The sequence below is a fragment of the Pipra filicauda genome, unplaced genomic scaffold (genome assembly GCF_003945595.2).
Source record: "Pipra filicauda isolate LSUMZ 115617 unplaced genomic scaffold, ASM394559v2 scaffold15_size4787011_pilon, whole genome shotgun sequence".
NCBI lineage: Eukaryota > Metazoa > Chordata > Aves > Passeriformes > Pipridae > Pipra > Pipra filicauda.
The window spans coordinates 3,512,766-3,533,219 of NW_024104096.1; the positions used below are offsets into that span (position 1 = coordinate 3,512,766).

The 20,454-nt window shown below is 42.7% G+C and overlaps 1 protein-coding gene across 2 annotated transcripts; it reads right to left on the reverse strand.

Moving 5' to 3' along the window:
• Positions 1-509: 509 nt before the first annotated feature.
• On the reverse strand, positions 510-20,407 carry AP3M1 (adaptor related protein complex 3 subunit mu 1). Of its 2 annotated transcripts, none has more exons than XM_027739900.2 (9): positions 20,315-20,407; positions 11,363-11,638; positions 10,164-10,335; positions 7,742-7,879; positions 5,674-5,759; positions 5,168-5,301; positions 4,290-4,497; positions 2,786-2,930; positions 510-1,540 (listed from the first exon to the last, which is right to left on the reverse strand). In XM_027739900.2, exons 2-9 carry the CDS (start codon positions 11,633-11,635, stop codon positions 1,440-1,442), a joined length of 1,257 nt encoding a protein of 418 aa, XP_027595701.1. In that variant the 5' UTR covers positions 11,636-11,638; positions 20,315-20,407; the 3' UTR covers positions 510-1,439. The 2 variants fall into 2 exon arrangements, with proteins under 2 accessions (XP_027595701.1, XP_027595698.1); XM_027739897.2 differs by lacking the exon at positions 20,315-20,407 and adding an exon at positions 20,073-20,262.
• Positions 20,408-20,454: the final 47 nt, after the last annotated feature.

Below are 20,454 nucleotides of genomic sequence, written 5' to 3' on the forward strand. Positions count from 1 at the left end.
TTTGAAATTCTGACTACTGAATTACTTTAGTTCCTGCTCTTCATCTGAAGCAAAGTTAGCACCTATTCACCAATTTCTGAGCCAAACAGATCAGGGAAACAAAGGCTCTCCAGTATCCCATCCTTCTTTAATTCTGAATTCAGCCCCCTGTGTACTGACCAAATGCATGGTTTGGAACCTGATGGGTACTGTGGAGCTTGTTTTGGTTTAAAGTGATAACAAGCTTTTGTTGGTGTGTAATGAGAAGTTCAGTCAGCTTTGCATCCTCACTGTTGAGTCTTTGAAGTGTCATAAACAAACAGCTGCCCTCCCTTTAGAAATAAAAAATACAAAAGGGACCTTACCTGCTATGCTTCTAAACAGCCTTTTATAAACTCTAAGTAGCTGCACAGTGATCAAGTTCAGTAAAGATGCAGCAAATAGTCATTTTTAATTGTGTATCAGATGCCTCCTGCCTAAGGGCATTGTGAACCATTTACCTCAGCATGAATATTTCACAAGATGAGACATTTGCAGTAGAGTTCCCTTTATTTCATAACATTAAAGCACACAACCATTAAATACACTTGACACTTCTATTGTGCTGTCTAAAAAGCTACGCTCCAAGGTACACACCACACAGATCTGGTGGCATCCGCTTCAAACAAGTGGAACATCTAAGTCAAAGCAAAGGCTTCACATAAAAAATAGATCTTACTCTCTGCAACTGTATTCTTAAAAAAAATTATGGAGATGATGAGACTGAATGGAAAGAAAGTGGATTACCGAAGCAACAATCACCTCCCAGATTTAATGCAGGATGTTATTTTTATCAGCTCATCTGCAGATGGCAGAAATGAAAGCTGATTAAGGCAAATGCTTCTTAAGAAAGGCAATTTCTTGTAAACAACACAGAAATTATTTTTTACCTCATCAGAAGCTTTCTCAGGAGTGACATTTGCTATGTCCTAGGGGTCCCCTGCCCCTCTCACTGCTGCTCTCTATTTCTGAAATGATTACAGGCTCCTTTGTGGAATGCCAGCTTGCAGCTGGCTGTGAGAGTAACTGAGCTTTCTTTGCAGGTGCCTGCAGCAGCAAAACATGCCACCAGACTTTTCCAGTGGCCTCTCTGGCCTTCATAATGTGCTTGACCTCTGGGCTTTGGTATCTGACTGGCAGTGTAGGGTTTGTGACATTTTATGGGTTGCCTATATCAAACTATTCACCAGCACAACAAATCAGTAAAAAAAGAGTGAAAGTGTATTAGAAAAAAAGTACCTTATTTTAAAGCCATATTAAGAAAACCTAAGCTATGCTTTCATTTTAAGAGCTGCTGTGCACAAATGCTTTGATCCCAAACTAATCAGTGTCTATTAATTAATTGGCACCTAATTAATAGCAACATAAGTCACTAAGCAGTCAAGTTTTTTTTAAGGGGAATTTCCTCTTAGATTATCTTCTCATGTCCTGACTTGGAATTTTCCTGCTTTTGTAATATATTTGACACCTTTAAAAGGCTTGTATTTTTCTCCATACATGTCTAGGCGATTCACTTTCAGTCCTGGAAAAAAGCCAAAGAAAGTACAAAGTTAAAAGCAGAATGCTTGGAATAATGTCAGTCTGTTTAAAAGTCCAGCTTTCTTGAAGCACGCTAGGATGGGTTAGGAAGCTAATTTTCCTTTCTTTCACAAGTTCATCTGGTTTGAAATAGCAGATGAGACCGTTCTTGTCACCTAATCATAGCTGTTTTGGCAGGGCAACAACTTCCTTCTCTTCTCCTCCATGAGCCAACATCCTCCTTCCAGGAGATGAACAACTGAACTGAGTCTATCCTCCTCCTTGTACACTGCACTCATTTCCAATCATGAACATGAAGCAAAGGACAAGTTTCAGAATTCTGTTCACTCCAATTCGTAATTAAAAGAACAGCAATCCCCCTGCTGTTAACTGAGGAAGGCCAGTAGCTATTAACTACCTACCACTTCAGGTGTTCCCTGTTTTCTCACAGGTCCATCATATCTGGTGTCCAGCCACTGGATCAGCTGTATTTTTCTAGACTAAAACTAGTTTAAGAGGAAACTGTAGGATTCTCTTCTTACATAAGAACTAACTGTTATTTACTCAAAGTAGTCTAGGAAGCAAAAGGACCATGGCCTGGTACCTGTCCTTCAGTCATCCTCCTCCTCTCCAAATGTGTCTCCACACTGTGAGAGTCTTGCTCCTGCAAAGCTTCCTTGCAGAACCATTTTACACATGGACAACTCATATGATTTAAGTGTTTGCAGACTGAGACCTTGTCTGCTTTACATTTAGTTTTGCATTTACCTTATACGCTTCATTCTGATTTTACTTGCCGATTGTTTTAAAGATGAAAAACTAACCAGCTCCAGAAGGAAAGAATAAAAAGGGCATTCTTCAAAATTAATGGAGTTTTATGACCATTAGAAATGGCTTTAGTGTAGTGCAAGACTAAAATGAGCCAAGGGCAGCATGCTGAAGCATCATCCATCGATCTTCAGTAAAAGGACACATTGGCATGTTTAAAGCACCCATCGACAAAGAAAAAGCCATTCTTCTGTACACTTCTCAAGCCTTTCTTGAGCAGAACAGCTGGGAATTCACAATTCCCAGCAAGGGAGTCATCCAGCAAGGGTAACTGTCAAGTTTGGGTAAATCAGACTTTATCATTTTGGACCAAGCAGACTTCAGATCAACATCTCCAAATAAAAGACTGACAGTTCCCACTTCATTTCCTACTACTACCTGTTCTGTCAGCACCAATTTCACGTAACACCCACCCACTCACCTGAAATTGCAAGCTGTTGTATCTTAAACTGGATGTTTAAACTTGGATTCTCCTCTGGCTTGGGTGCTCCAGACTGCAGGTTCACTATGCCTTTCAGGTTTGGTAGCTTCTGAGGGGTAATTTTGCCCACGTCCCACGTTAACACCTTGTCAGGAAGCAAAGAACAGAGGCTTTCTAGGAAACAACCTCTGAGGTTAAATTCATATCCAGCTTTTAGTTTGCAGGCTGGGTACAGAAAGTAGCCTGGCAGCCCTGAGAATTATCCTGCTGGCTGTGAGATGGTGTGGTTGGGGCTCCCAAAGGTATAGGGTCTTTTTTTTCCAGGTTTTTTTTTGCCCTGTTCCTTAGTGGGTCTTTGCACTGAGTGCATCGTGTTCCCTGAGCAATGATGATTGATCCTGATGTCAGTCTGGATCAGCTGGATCCACGAAGCAAGGACAGTAACCAGCAAAAAGTCACAGGAACTTAAACAAGAGAATGAAGAGAGTGGGAGCAAGACGCTTGGCCAAATGAGATGTCTAAGCTAGAGTAACTTTCCTAAGGATCACTTGTTCCCCATTGATTCTTACACTTCAGAGAAATGTGCAACCAAATAGGTCCTTTACTCACCTACAAGAGGTGGTTTGTTTGCTCTTACCATAAACTGAAAACTGATAAATGCAGAAAAACCTCAGTTCTCCTCACTTCTACACACTTTTGCAGTAACAATCCACCTAGTTATCCCCACTCTTGATAAAAACACAGTATAATTTATTTCTGCAGAGAGGAAAGCAGACTTCAGGGGTTTTTAGGTGTCTTTCTTCTAAAAAGGTCAAGGTCTATTGTTTTTGAAGCAGAATGTTACTTGGAGAGCTTTCACTTAAAATTCTAATCAATTGCTGAGGGCGGCAGAAAGCTCAGAGCAGGGTCTGAGAGGCAGCAGAATGGTTTGGCTCAGACTGCACTTCAGCAAAATGGCTCCTGGGTACTAAAAGGCTTCAGGAGCTTTAGGAAATTTAGGTTTCAAATTCCAACTCAGAGGAAGGAAAGCAGGAGCCCAAGATATGTTTTTTCAGACATTTTGTCTTCCTTACTGTGTGTCTTCAGGCATACCTTTTGGAAGAGATTTTTTTCTCATCTCCTGCTCCCTGTTTTTCTGGATACCTATTTTCAAGGCTACTGCATTTTCTCCAGATAAATATGTTTTCAAGACCATAGATTGCAAAATATATCATGGCTGAAACTACCAAAAAATGCTGCTGCATCCACTAAGGAAAAGTATTGGGGGGTGAAAGAGTAGGGGAAAAGAGAGGAAGGGAAGGAAAAGGATATTGACCAAGTCAGAAATCACAACTGTTGTGTATCTAAGTTTGAAAAATTAAATTTTAAAGATGAATTTTTAATTCATAAACATATGCTGAACAGAAAGTTTTTTGCTAAGAACACTGCTCCAGTGTTCTGCAACATGGGTGACTTGTTCCAATGCAATCTTTGATTTTTAAATAAATATAAACTTAAGACTTACCTTAGTAACTGGGTCAAAAGTATAGCTGCCTTGTGTAGCACTGAGGCTCATATTAAGTACAGCCTTTGGCATGTGAACTGTCATGACAACTCCTTCTACTGTTTTCCCCATATTCTGTTTTGGTCCAATAGTAACATCAAATCTTCCCGAAGAACTATTTTCCTTAAAACTGATCATGTGTTTCACATATACAGGAATTGCCACCAAGCTGAAAAGACAAAACAGTAGGTGAATGCATCCTGGCTACTTCTCTGCTTGAGAAGAAAAAGTTCTTTCTCATAAATAGTTCTTGTTTTTCTGGCAAGAATTTAAGTTAGAACCGGCTTGTTTCAAAAGTGAAAAGTGATACTTTGCTCTTCAGCATCATTGCTGAAGTGATTTTATTAGCAGACAGTCGCAGGAAAAAAAGTTTATTTTCTTCCAAATAACTTGTCCTATTCTCTCTTCCTTCATCTGTTTACTTTTTTAAAGTAATCTCACTGAGCCAAATCTCAGAAGAGCCACCAGTCAAATCAGGCTTTAGTTTGCAAATACCTGCAGTTTAGACTTTTTTGCTTTATTCTCTCCATGAAGGTCAGAGTCCTCTGTACACAGAGACTTACCCACAAAGCATCTAGCACCAACAATGACTACTAGCCCTGTATTACTGTCATGTGTGATTTATTTCACTGAAAAAGGATTGCTGAGTATCCTCAATTCACTGAAAAATGGTTTCCTTCTTTTAGTGGGGACAGAGGCAACAGATGAGACAAAACCTGAGCACATGTATTTTAGAACAATGCAAATCCCCCCCTTAACAAGGAGAAATCTGCAGTTACTCAGATGGAAAGCAGTAGATGGTGTGTCTGGAGAACCAGTGTGTCTAAATGGAAACGTACTTCTGTGAACTGACACGGTAGGAGATCAACCTGAAATTCCCATCGGGAGGAATAAATGAAAGGACTCTCTCAGACTCCCAGCGTTTGAAGCGGATACACGGATGGAAGCTGACATCATCCAGCAGCCGTGGGTTCTGGAAGTAGTGGCAAAATGGTAAGTGAAATCTCATCAAGTATGAGCAGTTTGAACTAGCTACTGAACTCTAGACAATTCCTATTTCTTAGACTCTAAGTACCTTTCCTACCCATTATCGGAGACACGTTACTGAGCTAGATGGATTTCTGATCTGACCTGGTACAGCAGCTCCTGTGAGTGTATTTTATGTACAGACAAAAGCCATTCCGACTACTGAGCAATGCAGCTTCTACAACATAATGCAAAACTTGTTATTTTTCACATGTATAACACATGAAGTAGCAATTGTGCTCTTAAAATTGTTGAACTCTGATTATTATGAAAAATAAATCCCGAGCAATTAACATTCCCAAATATAGGCTGAATTTACCATGAAAGACAGAGAAAGATCTGGCATTCCTGAGAGCTTAATACACGAATCAATAACACCTTGGATTTCTGCAAAGACTGTGGAACCTGCAGGAGAAAAAACAGACACCTGACTTAACATCATTATGAAGGGCCTTAACAGACATGGTGAAGTGCAGCTGGAGGGCACAGATGACATTTGCACAACGCTCAAGAACCTGCCAAGCCCAGCTAGGGAAGGTCATTCCAGTTACCTGTGTCCCGGGCAGCTTGCTAAAATACATGAGCCAGAGCAAATAGCTTGGCCCAAATCAGCTCATTATACTTGTGCCAGCTGTTATACAGGACTTGTACTGGATGTGCTTCAACTGGTTGCCAGCAAAAAGCAAATAAGAATTTCAGAACACATGAGCTCTGAATCTTCTTTTCTTTCATCCCTGTCCCTGGTCTCCAGAAAACTAGCAGGTGGTGTTGTGGTGCAGGGAAGTTGAAGCACATCAAAACAACCAATGTCAAAAAGCAGTAAGTTTGTGCTATAAAGCTCCAGCTAACCTTGGCTTTCACAAGTAAGGTTTGTTTAACAGCAAGATTACGTATTTGTCTTGATATTAAATAGATCTATAGCAAAAAAACCCCAAAACCCAAAGCAAGAATACCAAGCATCTTACCCAGGAAATGCTCATTTCCTTAAATACCGTGTAAGAACAGAAAGGCATAAGCAGGACTCTGGACTAATTAATTAGCCCCACAAGCAAAGGTAATTTTAGAAGACAGATAGAAACTACTGCTCATCTAGTCAAGGGGAAGGAGAAACAGTGGCTTTATATTTGGTTTGAAAAGAAGGGATCCTGTTTCAGGTTAAAGCAGTTAACCATATCCCTATGAAACAAGATACCATCCCTATTCAGGGGAACCACCTTATCTACTTCTTAGTCCCAGTCAAGGTTAGGAAGAAAGACTCTTGCATTGCTAGTCCCCAAGGGATCAGAGCAGAAAACAGTAGCTATGACTGCTGCAGCAGATCCTCAGTAGGAAATTTAAACACTCTGTGGACATTGGTTTGGCTTGGAATACACATGGAAACACACCATGGTCTTGATTGTACCTTCTCAGACTTAGCTCTCATGCTACTCTTGGGAATCCTAATGAGCTGGGAGAGTAACACAGTCATCAGTGTGTTTTGACTGTGAGGGACATCTTCTTTTAGCTTCAAGATGGTGAGAGTAAGAGCTGCACAATAACTATTTGTGACTATCCATTCAGTGGTGGCCAAAGCATTAAGTGGTGTATGGAACCAAAACATCATTGACTACTGCTACAACAGCAGCACTGAATGAAGAAATCAGAGATTTGCTCCCTGCTCCATTAACACCACAAACTGGTGTCCTGCAGTCTTCAACACTGCTAACTGATGGCCCCAATACTGAACAAAACAGCAGGTTCCTGCCCACAGCATTACAGTTTTCTCTTTGCATCAGTTTTTTCTACTTCTTGGCACACAAGTTATCCAGTTCCTCCTTAAAGTTAAATCTCAGAAGAAAGACCTTTGTATTTGAAGATGATATGTTTCATTTACAGAAAAGGAGTATTATTATGCTTCATAATATCTGGCTCTAGTTTATATATAAAGCAAACAACACTGTCCAGCTATTTTGCACCAAGTTTATCTTGCTAGCAGAAGAAAGCTAAAGAAAGCTTTTGTCTTGCTCATTTGAGGGCCTACAAGGACTGCAGTACATTGTTGGCAGGAACAATAGGAGATAATTTTGTCATCACATTTGAAACTGCAACTACTTATTTTCCATTTATATCTGTTATGAGATAATCAATATAAAACCAGAAAACATCCAAGTACAGAATATTTCTTGTAAGTGTTCTTGAAGCAGTCCGGAGGATATTGATGTTTTAAGATGAACCGAAGAAATACATTTGGGCGCATAATTTTAAATGGTGTATTTTTATCTAAGATACAGATTCATGGATATAAAACAAGCAGAAAAATAGAAAGGTTGGACTGTATTCTCTCTAAACATCAGCAGCTAGATGTAAACACATTCAACAAACAAAAATTAGTTTGCAAGGCATCTTACCTGATTTGTCTATAATGGCATCGATTTCTTCAATGACATCAAAATAGGCTTCGTTGTTCGTGTATTTTACCCCCGCTCTGCGCCAGGGAATGTTGGACAACTGGCCGGTGGGAAGTGTGTCTCCCACATTACTACTGCCTTAAAAACGAAAAGGAACTCAAAATCAGTCACTAATTACAAGAGGAATGTTCCAACTGCCAAAATTAAGAACCAAAGCGAGGTTTGCCCCCAAGAACTGCAGACTAGAACGTGGAGCACTAAAATGTTATTTGTGAGGTGACGTGAAGGCACTTCAACCATGTGTCCAGGCTTAACAGCTTTCAGACCATATTTTGCACAGGAAAATACAAGTCAGCAGGAGGTTTGAGTGAGAGTAGAAGTGGGGCTAGATCCTGTGAAGGATTTAATCACTATAATTCAAGACAGCTGCTTATGAGGGCCTTCCCTCTTCTCCTAAGAGTTTTAGCTGGCTGACTTCAGGGCTGATTTACAGGTAAGAGTCATTAGGAAAAAAGACATGTAAGAAGCCTCAGGGAGGGCTCCCACAATCTTTGCTTAGAGCTGTTAGGCTGAGGTTCTCACCCTTGGTACCCACCTGAGCTACCTTGCAGCAACATGACAGCCATGTCTGTACCTGACCACGTGCCAAATCTATCCAGACCCTGCTCCACTGACTTGACTTTCTGGCTCGACCTGTCCCATTCTGATGGATATTGATGGCAATCACTGAGCTGCAGATGACCTGTTATGATCTGATCCTGTCCTTGACCTGTTGGCTCAACTTCTGGGCTCCTTACCAATGATGCCACTGCCCCTGCCTGCCTTGCTCTCACCCTCAAGCTCCTGGTTCTCAATACCACCCAGCTTCCTGAGCTACCTAGTTATAAACTGATGATGCTTTAAAAACTAAAAAAAAAAAACATAATCTTATCACTTCTGGGGCTTAGGTGACTGATCCTGGAATCCCAGCACAGCGGAAGCAACTCCCTCTGCTACAAGTAGGTCTTGGGACAGGGCCACAGCTCGCGCTTGCTTGTGCCCTTTAGCGCAACGCACGTGGTAGTGTGTCCTGCCACGTGAGACAGCTCCACTGAGAAGCTAGTGGCCAGGGGTATCATTTCTACACTGGGCAGGCCCTGTCCTAACAGGCATAAAACAAAAAGTTTTCATTCTTTAGAGCTAGTAGAAAAACTTAAAAAAACCCCCTTCCTAAAGTCCACCCCTGTATGTACTATAACACAAGGGGGAGGAGTTGCAACCAGTTCCTCACTCCCACAAATCTCTGTAGGGGAGCAGTTGTCATGTTTGTCCCTCAGCAGCCTTGCAGGATGCAGAAGTGCTACACAGGGCTGGGCTGCCAGGCCAGGTAGGTAGGAGAGCTCTCAGGCTGCTGTTTCCACTGAGCTGTTGACAGTGACAAGATGCAGGCTGCCTTGGGCAGGTGCTTTAGGCTCCTAGGGAATCCTAATGAGGCTCTAGATAAAACAAGAGGATTTGATGCTGCAACCCTTGGCTTCAGGAGTCTTAATTCCCCTTACAGTGGTCCATCTAGTCCATTAATGTCATATTTTTCATAAGTGTAAATACCACCATCCAAATCCACATTTTAAAAAACCCTAACCAGACCCCAAATAACACAAATTAAAACTGATGAGATTTATACTCAAAGACTAAGCCATATCTACTACCTCAAAGACCAGCTCCTCTGAGTACTACCTGTGTGGCCCTGCAGCTCAACTACTCCTCTAACACAATGTACAGGCGAACACCTCCCATGTCTCTGACCCCATGTGACACCTCATGGCTCACCTCCCTTGCACCCGCTTGCCAGACAAGCAGATTCCACCAGCTCAGCTGACAGACATTTGGCTCCATCCCTACAAGAAAGACCCATTTATAACACCCTGAAATCAGCTCCGAAATCGAATCCATACGAATCCATATGCTGATTGGTGGTGAGGGTTGGGCAGAGGCTGAGGACAGGCTACTTGTTTCCCTTCATGCTATCTGTTCCCAGCCATCAAAGATTTATTAGGCAACCATTATATACCTTTCTGTAATGATTTCTTATAAAATGCTTAACCTCCAATGCCCCTCAGTTATTCAAGGCTTGGGGGTAGCTCTGTACCAATCCCAGAGCACCTGTCTCCAATATGTCCTGACTGTGCTGGGAACTGCTATTCCTGAGGGACTTCAGCAGCTGTGGCTGGACCAGACAGTGCCACCAGGGATAGCAAGGAAGCCAGGCATGAACTGCAACTATGGAGGGAGTTGTTTTTATTCAACTCCTACTTATGAAAAGTGGCAGGACAGTGGCCTCGTGTTACAGATTCACACCAATACATTACTTTTTAGCTATGAGGAATGATGGGGCTTTTTTTTTAAACAGCCAGTCATCGCTGAAAATTATTTATTTTCCTACCTGTGATGGAGTTGACAACAGAGCGCAAAATTGTGGGAGGCTTAATCAGCTCCTTCAGTATGTTAGATTCTGTTGCCAGTGGAAAGCCATTGTCTAGCATTTCTTCTAGAAGCTCATACACAATTACTACATTGTCCTTAATTGCAGTCTCAGAACATTCGCCGAAGTAATCCTAAACAAATACAGAGATTACAAAAGAGAGGATTTTTATTCTTGTTAAAATGCTTTGCAAAAGGAAGTTTGTTTGGTTTTTTTCTCACAGAAACCCTCCAACATACGAAGGCATCTTAGTGGCTAAACTGACTAGCTACTTCTATAGTCTGATGGCATCATATGTTAAGGTTACATTTATCATCTAACTGGAAATAGCATGAACAGCAAAATTAATGCAATCTGATTTACTACTATATATTTCCCAAGGGTCCTTCCACTTGTGAACATTAACACATCTTCAGTTAGAGGACTCTCGTAAAATGAAGGGACTATCTTTTGGCAATGCTCAATCTTCACAGAGGTCCTTTATTTACAGAAACTGGTTGAGAAGTGACTCATGCTTTGCAGCTCTTTCCTCCCTGCAGACTGTGTGCTGCCTGACTGCATGCTCCTTCTTCCCATCTATGTAACACCAACAGTCCAAAACCTTACAGAAAAAAACACAGCTTTTACAAAGTGGGATTTGAGTTTTAGTGACTGTGTACTGGTAACTATAAAATCAAGTGAGTACACAAACTATACTTTTCTTGCCTTTGTAATCTATAAACTTGTGCTTGACTCAGAAATTGCAGAGGGGAAAGTCACTGAAGGAGGGTTTATTATCTTTCTTTAAAAGAAGTTTATACAAAAAATCCCCTGGAATTATTTTAGAATCATAGAATGTTAAGGGTTGGAAAGGACCTTAAAGATTATGTAGTCTCGACACCTCCTGCCATTGGCAGGGACACCTCCCACTAGATCAGGTTGCCCAAGGCCTCATCCAACCCAGCCTTAAACCATAACCTTCCTGGGCAATCTGTTCCAGTATTTTACCACCCTCACAGTAAAGAATTTTTTCCTAATATCTAACCTAAATTTCCCCTCTTTCAGTTTGTACCCATTACTCCTTGTCCAATCCCTACAGTTCCTGATGAAGAGTCCCTCTCTGGCTTCCCTGTAGGCTCCCTTCAGACACTGGATTTTAAAATTATTTAATGGTGACAGACCTGGAAAGTATCTGCTACTCGGTGCAGAAATTCAATTACAAAGAGTGGTGGCACTTCTGTCTGTATGACAGACACAAAGAAGATTTTATCCCGATAGATGCTGATGAGGTAGTGATGTGGAGTTGAGATGACAGGAGGCACATTCTCAACATCGATTGCTTTCTCCTGAGCTTCAAAGAAATAATCGCACACAGACTGGCTCACAACGCTCTTCCAGTGCTTCTCCAAGAATATATCACCAGAACAGTTTATAAGAAACAGGCTGTGGATCATTTTCTGTTGAAAACACATTCAAAAAAAGTTAGAATAAACAAAAGGATATGCGGATTGACATTATTCCTTCTCCCAGATTCCCTGTCTTACAATGGGTATTCTTTATTAACATGCACTGTGAATTTAGGAAAAAGATCTGCTTTGCTGCTTTTCTTTAAATTGCATTTTCTTTATTTAGAGGAATGTTCCACCAAAAAATATTTCCCAGTGGATTAAGTCGGTAACTTATATCACAATGTGAGCAAGAAGCAAGCATCCTCGATTTCCACTTTCATCCCCATTTGGTATTTGCAATTTATTTCTTAAAGAAAAGCTGACTCTCACAAGTTGGCACTCACTTAAACATGACATGTAAGGGTAACTTGTACACAGAGTTTCCTACAGCAGAGGACTTTGACAGTCACACACATAACTCAGAACTGCACTGTCTCAAAGATACAGTTCTTTAGCTTGTCAGCTTTCAGCTACTGAACTACAAAAGTGGTTTTTATTTGCTGGCTGATTAGGCTTATGATCTATGCCAAGCTGCACTTGGATAAAGGGTCAGAATTCATTAAAAGTACACAGAACTAGGAGTTTAAATCTGATTTAATGAATAAAATTGCTTCAAACGTGCTTGGCACACATGAAATATGTTTACATAAAACATTTTTCGCTTAAAAACTCACTTATGAAAAAGAGGAGTATGAACTGCAGATAAGGAATGTAACTATTTTTTCTTAAGTCTTTAAACATTTACAAATAACATGCCTCAGCCACTGATCCTTCATTTTATTCATGGGGCAAGAAGCTTATCTGCCTTTTTAAAAAAACTAATTCCCAGCTTATTTCTCAACTTTCAGTGAGACAGTAAGTGAACTAAAGTTGTTGGGACAAATGAAGAGAACAGTCTATCATCTCCACATCTACAGAAGAGACAAATGCTAGCAGACTTCAGTTAATCTCTTTAGCCTCTACATGAGACAGACACAATGCTCTGACTGACCTGCAACATAATGATCCTCTGACAAAAAAAGTACCAAGTTTAAACGCGGGCTTGGAAAACAAACGGAACTGTAACCCAAGCAGTGGCACCTAAGGTGAAGTTAATCTGGTACTTATATCGTGCACAAATTCATTCTGTAGTTGAAGAAGCTGCCCCTGCCACTGGCTGTTCATCCCTTTTGCCTTTCAGGATCTGAGCAGGTCTGTGGCTCTGCAATTACCTACATTAGGAAAGTGCAGGAAAGTCCAGCCATAAATTGTCCATCAAAAGAAGTTTCTGGTCAGATCAGCTTCTTAATGCAAGTTATTACATTGCCAGAGAGCTCCATGGGGCTGGCACAGGGCAGGTGGTGGAAATGGGCAGACGACAGCAAGGGAGATATCCTGAATTGAAATTTAGTCTTTGGAGGAATTCAAACATGACTGAAAAGAGACCAAACAGTTACTGGGCATCCACACCCTGAAAGAGGAAGGCCACCATCAACTCAGCATGTCCAAGAGAAGCAAAACACATCTACCAAAAACCACTGCAGTTTTTACTAATCTTACAGTGTTTGGCTGGGACCATGCCTAAAATGCAGATAAAATTTGCTCCTTTGCTGATGTTGATTCTGGCACACTAATGTGAAGATGGCATGGAAGCATCTAATGTAAATGGCCCAGTCCCACAGAGATTTTAAGGAGTCCAAACATTGTATGACCGAGTCTCATTCCAAAATACTGTAATAAGCATTTCTCTTCATCCAGCATGAGCTCTTGTTGCTCTGTCTGAATCTGAACTGCCCAGAGTACTCGACTGACCTCCCAACACACTTGTAACAATGAAAAATGGTCTGGCCCTGAAGATTTTGATGAAACTAAAGTATGTCTTCCAAAGCTCACCAAAGATGGTGAAGAAGGACAGCTCAAGAAGGTCATCAATATGCTCTTTCCCTCCACCTAAGTCAGCAGACGTGGGAAGGGAGCCAAGATCCAGCTTTTCAAATTCAAAACTCCAGCTGCTCCTTCACATGCATGACAGCAATGTGCTCATCTTCACTGGGGCCTTGCCAGGTCTTAGATACCTCCTGCTAAGAGCACACTGTCTCTCATGGCAGACGCAGAAGCGTGGACAGAAAAATCCAACTCAGCCAGTACAGTATATAAGGAGAAGTTCTTTTAGAAAGTGTGATTGTCAATTTGCTTAAGAGTGGGAAAGGAAACAAAGCTAAAAAGTGTTATTGCATGTTTCTATTGTCTCTCTCCTGGACCAAATTAATCTCTAATTTAGTTTGTAAAAAAAACCAGACAATTTTAATACTGTGAGCACAGCGTTTTTATAAAGGAGCCTTGACACAATTGCTTTAATCCAATTCAACTAAACATGTTCTGAATTTAGCCAGCATTGCACATTAAACCCCTCCAAAATCTCCTGGACAGTCACACAACGGTGGCAAGTATAATCAACCACTGAATGTCAGTATTGTTCCACCCCAAGGCGGCCCAAACGTATGAAGGTGATCAGCTATAAAGCTTAGAACAGATCTCTGTACATTTTAATATTGATACAATAGCATATCTGTTAACAAGTGTAAGACCCAGTTCCTAGGAAACGCACACAAAGCTACATAGGAGAGTTCCAGTACAAGCAGCACTGGTAGGACTCAATTTCCAGAGGACCTGATCTATGGCTGGCTCTGGAGGGACCACACTGGACCCCAGGCAGGTTCTGACCAAGTATATCAGCATGTGTGACGGTGTTTTTAAGCCCCAGCAGATGTCCTGCTGTTAACAGATAATAAGATTCTATTCATCCACAGATCAGAAGTGGTTGCATTTGTCACAATATACTTTTAAAAAGCACAGCTGAGCAGCAGACCAACACAGTCGCAGTGAGCTCCTGGAGCACCAAATAGCTGTGTTGGCAGGGCCCCTTCTTTGCCCTGGGTTCCATTTAGGATATTAGACCACAGCTTGATATGCAATCAAGAGAGTGTGGGTAGCCAAAAGGGCATTAGTGTTGGGCCACTGCCCCTATTTCCTCATGGGCCACAAGCTGCCCAGGTACCAGCTGTGTTCATACGAGTGTTTGTGTGGCCTCGAGGTGAACTGCAGCAGCAAACTGATCCAGGGGACCATGCTTGGCAGGCGCCAGCGTTGTACTATCTGTGGAAACAGAAAAATCCCACCTAGCTGCCTACCTTATCTTCTAGCAGGAAGATAAGGACTACAGATTTCCCATGATACCTAATTATTCTCCTTCTAGTGTAAGAGTTCCCTTCAAAGCCCCTCACATACTCCTTTCCTCCTTCACAAGTTTTAGAAGTGCACTAATTTGCTGCTAAACTGAAGCTCTCTCCTTGCAGCCTAAGAACAGAGCAGGCAGCCCTAGAGGCACAAGCCCTGTCCCATCAGCCAAGGGGCAGCTCCATCAGCACACTTCCCAGTGCTGACTACAATAAAGAAGCTCTTACAGCAGTGGGGACATCAGTTTATTATACACAAGACTAAGTAATTTGATTTATCCCACACTGTCAAGCAATTGGCACCAGCTAATTAAAGATGGATATCACGTTGGATATCTTAGAACTGGTGACACTACAAAAATATCTTATGTAAACTATTAGTTAACAAAAATTACTTACAGTGCTCCAAATACTAATATTTCCCTTCTATTCTATTTTTGAGTGGCAGATTTCATTTCAGACATGTAGAGATCCCTGAATTCATTTCTCAGTATCCTACCTTCTTGTCTCATCAGAACATTAAACTTGGGGAAAAAAAAAAGACTGAAAAATGCTGAACATAAGAAATCAATCTAGTAACAGCAAAATTCCTCACACCAATAGGTCACTACTTGTGGCTAAACAGCAGAGGATGTTAACAGCTGCAGCACTTCGAGGGTAAAGGTATTAAAATGAAGTTCCTAAGTTTAAAAAAAACAGTAGCAAAAGCACACCACCAAAATTTATAAATCATGAGATTTTTCTACACGTAGCAGTGCACACATACACCACTTTGAGGTGTCAGCATCTCTGTGTAAGATATGGAAGGTGTGCTTCTATTTCAAAAGGACATGCCTTCATCTTTAGGCCAAAGCAAGCCCATCAAGCTCATTTTCAGTAGGCTGACGGCCTCCCATAATACTGCCTGACTGAAAGGCATCTTACAGGCTCTGCAGCAACAAGCAGCCCAGAGAGGTTTTGCAGCTTCTTCTCACAGACTTCCCATCCTTGCTCTGACACAAGAAACTCCACATGATTCTTTTCAGTCATTTCCATCCTACCAGAACTTGAAGTCCTCACAGAAGAAAAAAAATATTTTAATTAAGGAGCCTTTAATATGCTGTTTCTACATCTCCATCTTTTCTTTTTGACTAAATCTGGATTTGCAATGTTACTGATTTTCAAATTCTTGGCACAGAAACATCTGGACTGAAGTCATAGCAGGCTCACAAAACAAAAGTGCAGCTCATTGGCAAGAGGGAGAGGCTGTGAGCATGGGAAAAAGACTGATTACACATGCTTGTCCTTAGCTACAATTAAGTACTCTAAAATGTAGAAAATGCAGAAATACTGTTACCAGCTGCTTTTCCATAACACTGAGCTGAGTTACAGTAAAAGCTCTGAAACCAGAAGTGAGGAATTTATCACTGACCTCTGCAATGCCCTTTAGAGCTAGTACCAATTACTGAAAACAGCTCAAAACGTGACCATCACTGGGAAAGTATTCCACAGCTTCCATGTTCCCTGAATTGTGCATAGCTGCTTTGAAGGGTGGCAGGACTAGTGGGGGTGGACTCTCTGAGTCTCTGTTATGTATCTGTGGAAATGAACTTCTAGTAACAAGTGAATGGAAAGTAATCAAATGCTTAAAGTAATCTGGAGAAATAACTAAGCTAAAATAGGCAGTACTAGTTCTATTTTAAAGCCATTATTTTTGTCACAACCAGCTGGTCAGTATTTTAGCTTTTTCTTATAAATTCAAAATGTGCCACAAATGTGACAAAACTAGAAAACCTTTGTTCCTGACCTCCCCAGCCCCATTCACTGGCTCTCAAACCAGCAAACTTGATGAAGTCCTATTAAATACTTGTATGACATTTTCAAGACAGCCAATGTGGCAGCTCTGAAGATAACTGTATAACTGGCTGGACCAACCTGATGCAACATTAGCAGCTGTGATTCAATTTGATAAATCTGGAATTCTCAGGTTTACTAAAATGTGAATGTTCTGTAATTTCACAGCTTTTGTTAGGCTCCTACCATTGTTTGTCTATCTTACTGCTGCTGATCAAGTGTCACGAATCCTTTTACATATAAGATGCCCATGGCTTAGATATCTGCAGAGTAAAGTAAAAACATTTTTGCAACCTTTTTTAAGAATTACCTGGTGTCCCTCTCTGTTAGTTAAGCAAAACTCCATATCTACTCAACACCACAGTGCTCGTGTCTGTACAACTACTCAGATGCATATTTTATTAGCAAGATCATCCCTATTAAAGAGTAAACACTTTGCTTTCCAGATGCTTAGTATATATTTATCTTTACTCTCATTTAAAACACTGTTAGTGACTTTCTGGAATTGTTTTCAAAAGGAAGTAGTCCTTTGAGAATACTCTGAAGTTGTCTTAAATCAGTGTTTGGTATCCATAACAAAATTTGCAACTTCCTCTGTGCCTCTACCAGTAACAATTACAGCCTGCATGAGAATTTGTTCAGCATTTCATTTACTGACTGATGAGCTTCCCAATAATACATTTGACTGGCACCTCTGTTCAATTTAGTTCCAGTATAAATCTTCTAACTGCTGGCAAGATAGTTCCATCTCTTGTCAACAAAACAATGTTAGATCCTGAATAATCGAACAATATTAGATCCTGAATAACTGCAGCTCCCTTTGGGACCTGCAAGAATAGAAAGCTTCACTGTAAAAGCTGGAAAAGCAAAAGTTTCTTAGAAAAAACCCCCACACCAAAACAATTAAAAATTCATCGCTAAAACTATATTTTTACATAAAGATGGAACATTTTCAATACAACTTACATCTGAATCAGTAGCTTTAGGACTACTAAGGAACCACTTAAGAAATTCACTCTCTGAAAGCAGAACTGGATAGACAGGGAGGACCAAATGGACATGAGCAAAGTGCTGCGTATTTACTGTCAACGGTATTTTCAGGAAGAGACTGATAATTGTGCTCATATTCCAGCAAACAGCCACGAAGAACTCTGAATGGCCAAGACAGTAGGATTCTATCATAGGATAAAAAGCCCTCAACTCAGTAGTTCTTTGTGAAGATGTTTTCCATCATGCTCTCCCAACTCACTGCCCCAGTAAGTCTGATGGGCTGGAGTGGCAGTGCAATGAGCTTTATACCAGTCCCTTTCACAGGCTCTATTTGAAGAGGCACTCGAGGTTCCAGAAAGGACAAGCCCAGCACCAAAGAGCCCTGCACTACTGAAATACTAGATCAGAGCCAACAAGTACCACTGGAACTCTGCTGTTGCACACAGCTCTTACTCCTGTGTGTGCACTCCACCAAAACCAGCCCAAATGCAGATGGCACAAAGAAGGCACATAACCATTTGTACCTCCCTTCTCTTCCAAGAGAAAAGAGCAAAGGGGCACTCTTTAATTCTTTCATTCCATATGAATTAAATGAGTGTCCCGAATACTGTCTGAAAGAATCTTCTAAGAAGCTCCTGTTAAAAAGCTGCCTCTCATCCATTGTCTTGAATAAGCATAAACAAGATTTATTTTCCATATGTTAATTTTTTTAATATATGGGAAGCTGCTGGGGGAAAGTTAAAGGGAAATAAGAGGAAGGAACTTCACATTTTAAACAAGGTTTAATTTGGTTTCTTCCCATTATTACAGCCATGAAGTACAGCTGCCACTTGTCACCTGCTGTTCAGACTTCTCTACCTCAAGGACTTCAATTTCTCTTTCATGAATCCTCACGACAACGTTTCTATTAAAGATTCTTAATGAGAACTGCTTATAAGGAGAGCTTTATCTGAGAAAGTAACTGGGACTTAGCTGGTGCTAAAAATTTCATTTCTGGATAAGAACGGCAAAATTAAGCACAAGAGGGCATGGAGAAGTCTTAATGTTTAATTTGCCATTTGCAAGGAATTTTTAGGTAATTACACACAGATAGGAAAGAACCTGATTGTTCCATGCTTTTTTTGTCAAAACTAGGTTTGCTTGTGGCTTTGAGTTAGCACCCAACACACCACAGATTAAACCCTAGACATTCACAGTGAAATATCATTCAGGTATTTATCACCCTCCCTTTTTCTTTTTTTAATGAGCAGCTATATACAATTCAAACCTGCTGGAAACTGCCAGCAGAATCATTCCCATGGTTGGCATAGTCAGTTCTTTTGTAAAACATTTCTTCTATCATTTTTCTATCATTTTCTCTCTTGCATGAGTAATTTAATTTGTTTGAGCTCTTCTTGCAAAATAGCTTTTTCCTTTCCCATAGTGCAGTCTGCCTGCTATGGAACACGGATTTTCATTATTCAAGTATGATTTTTTGCCTGGTTGCTTATAGAATAGCTACAGAATGGTGCAGAGCAGCTACAGAACGATGAAGCCATTCCGCCGGTCTGATCAACATCTAACGGGTACGAATCGTTCATCATACTGAAAAAAATGGCAACAGCATTGCTACTTCAAAGCAGGTTAGAACTGAAACAAAAGAAGAGAAGCGACAACCTCCACTCAGCTACCGCTGGGTACCGAACAGTGCAGAAGCGATGTACAGTGCACAGGGGTGGATGATAATGGGTTGATTCCCAGCGCAAATTACGCAGATCTACACTCATATGGTGCCTTGCTAGTTAAGCAAGTACAGCACGACTAGAACCACCAGGTCTGCAGCGATGCTGCTGCAGAACGGCCCAAGTGAGCCGGGCCGCCGCTCCCGCAGCCCCTGCCCCTCCCGGCCCGGATCTGCCGCGGGCTCTGCCTCGCACGGCGGCTCCTGCACCGCCCCTCCCGCAGGCCCTGCGCCGGCTCCCGGCAACCACAATAAACGACCTCCCGGTGCACAGTCCCCCCTCATCGCCGCTCCTCATCTTGGGAGCGTGAGCGGGGCAGGTCGCCCTGCGCGGGGCTGTGACCCGAGGGGAGCCCCGGACAGAGCCCGGCCGCCCTCGGCCCCGCTCACCCTCCGCCGGAGCCCCGCCGGAGCTCACAACAACGGGGGGTTTTGTTCAAACACAGCAGCGATTTTGTACGTATTCCGAACAACGGAAATGGACGCGGATAAAACGGGAAGTCTGGGATTTGCGGGGCATCCTCCCGGTACCGCCGCTGGCGGGGATGCCGCCCTTGCCCGACTCCGGACACCCAGCGCGGCCGGGGCCGGGCGCGGGCGGCTCCCGGCGGGCGGGGGTCCCACCGCTCTGAGCACGGGCCCCGCCGCCCCCCCCTCCTGGCCCGGGCCCCCACTCCCCACGTACCTCCCCCGGCCCGGCTCGGCCCGTCCCGCTCCCGGGGCAGCGGCCAAGATGGCGGCGAGGCCCGGCGGCGGCGCGGGGCCGCCCCCCGGCGGAGGCACGGGCGGCCGGGGCGCTGCCTGCACCGAGCGCCTCAGAACGGACCCCCCTCCCCGGGCCCTGCAGCCCCCCGGCCGCGGCCGCCCCGCCCCGCCCGCCCCGCCGCCGGGCAGGGGCCGGGGGCGGCCCCTCGGCGCTAAACCCACCCGTGCCGGCGCCGCGGCACCGCGCGGCTGGGCAGGGACGGCGGGCGGCGCGGGCTCCGCTCCCCGCCCCGTCAGGCGCCCGGCGCGGCCGTGCGTCCGCGCCGCCGCCCCCGCCCCCCGGCGGCGGTGCCGGCGCGGTC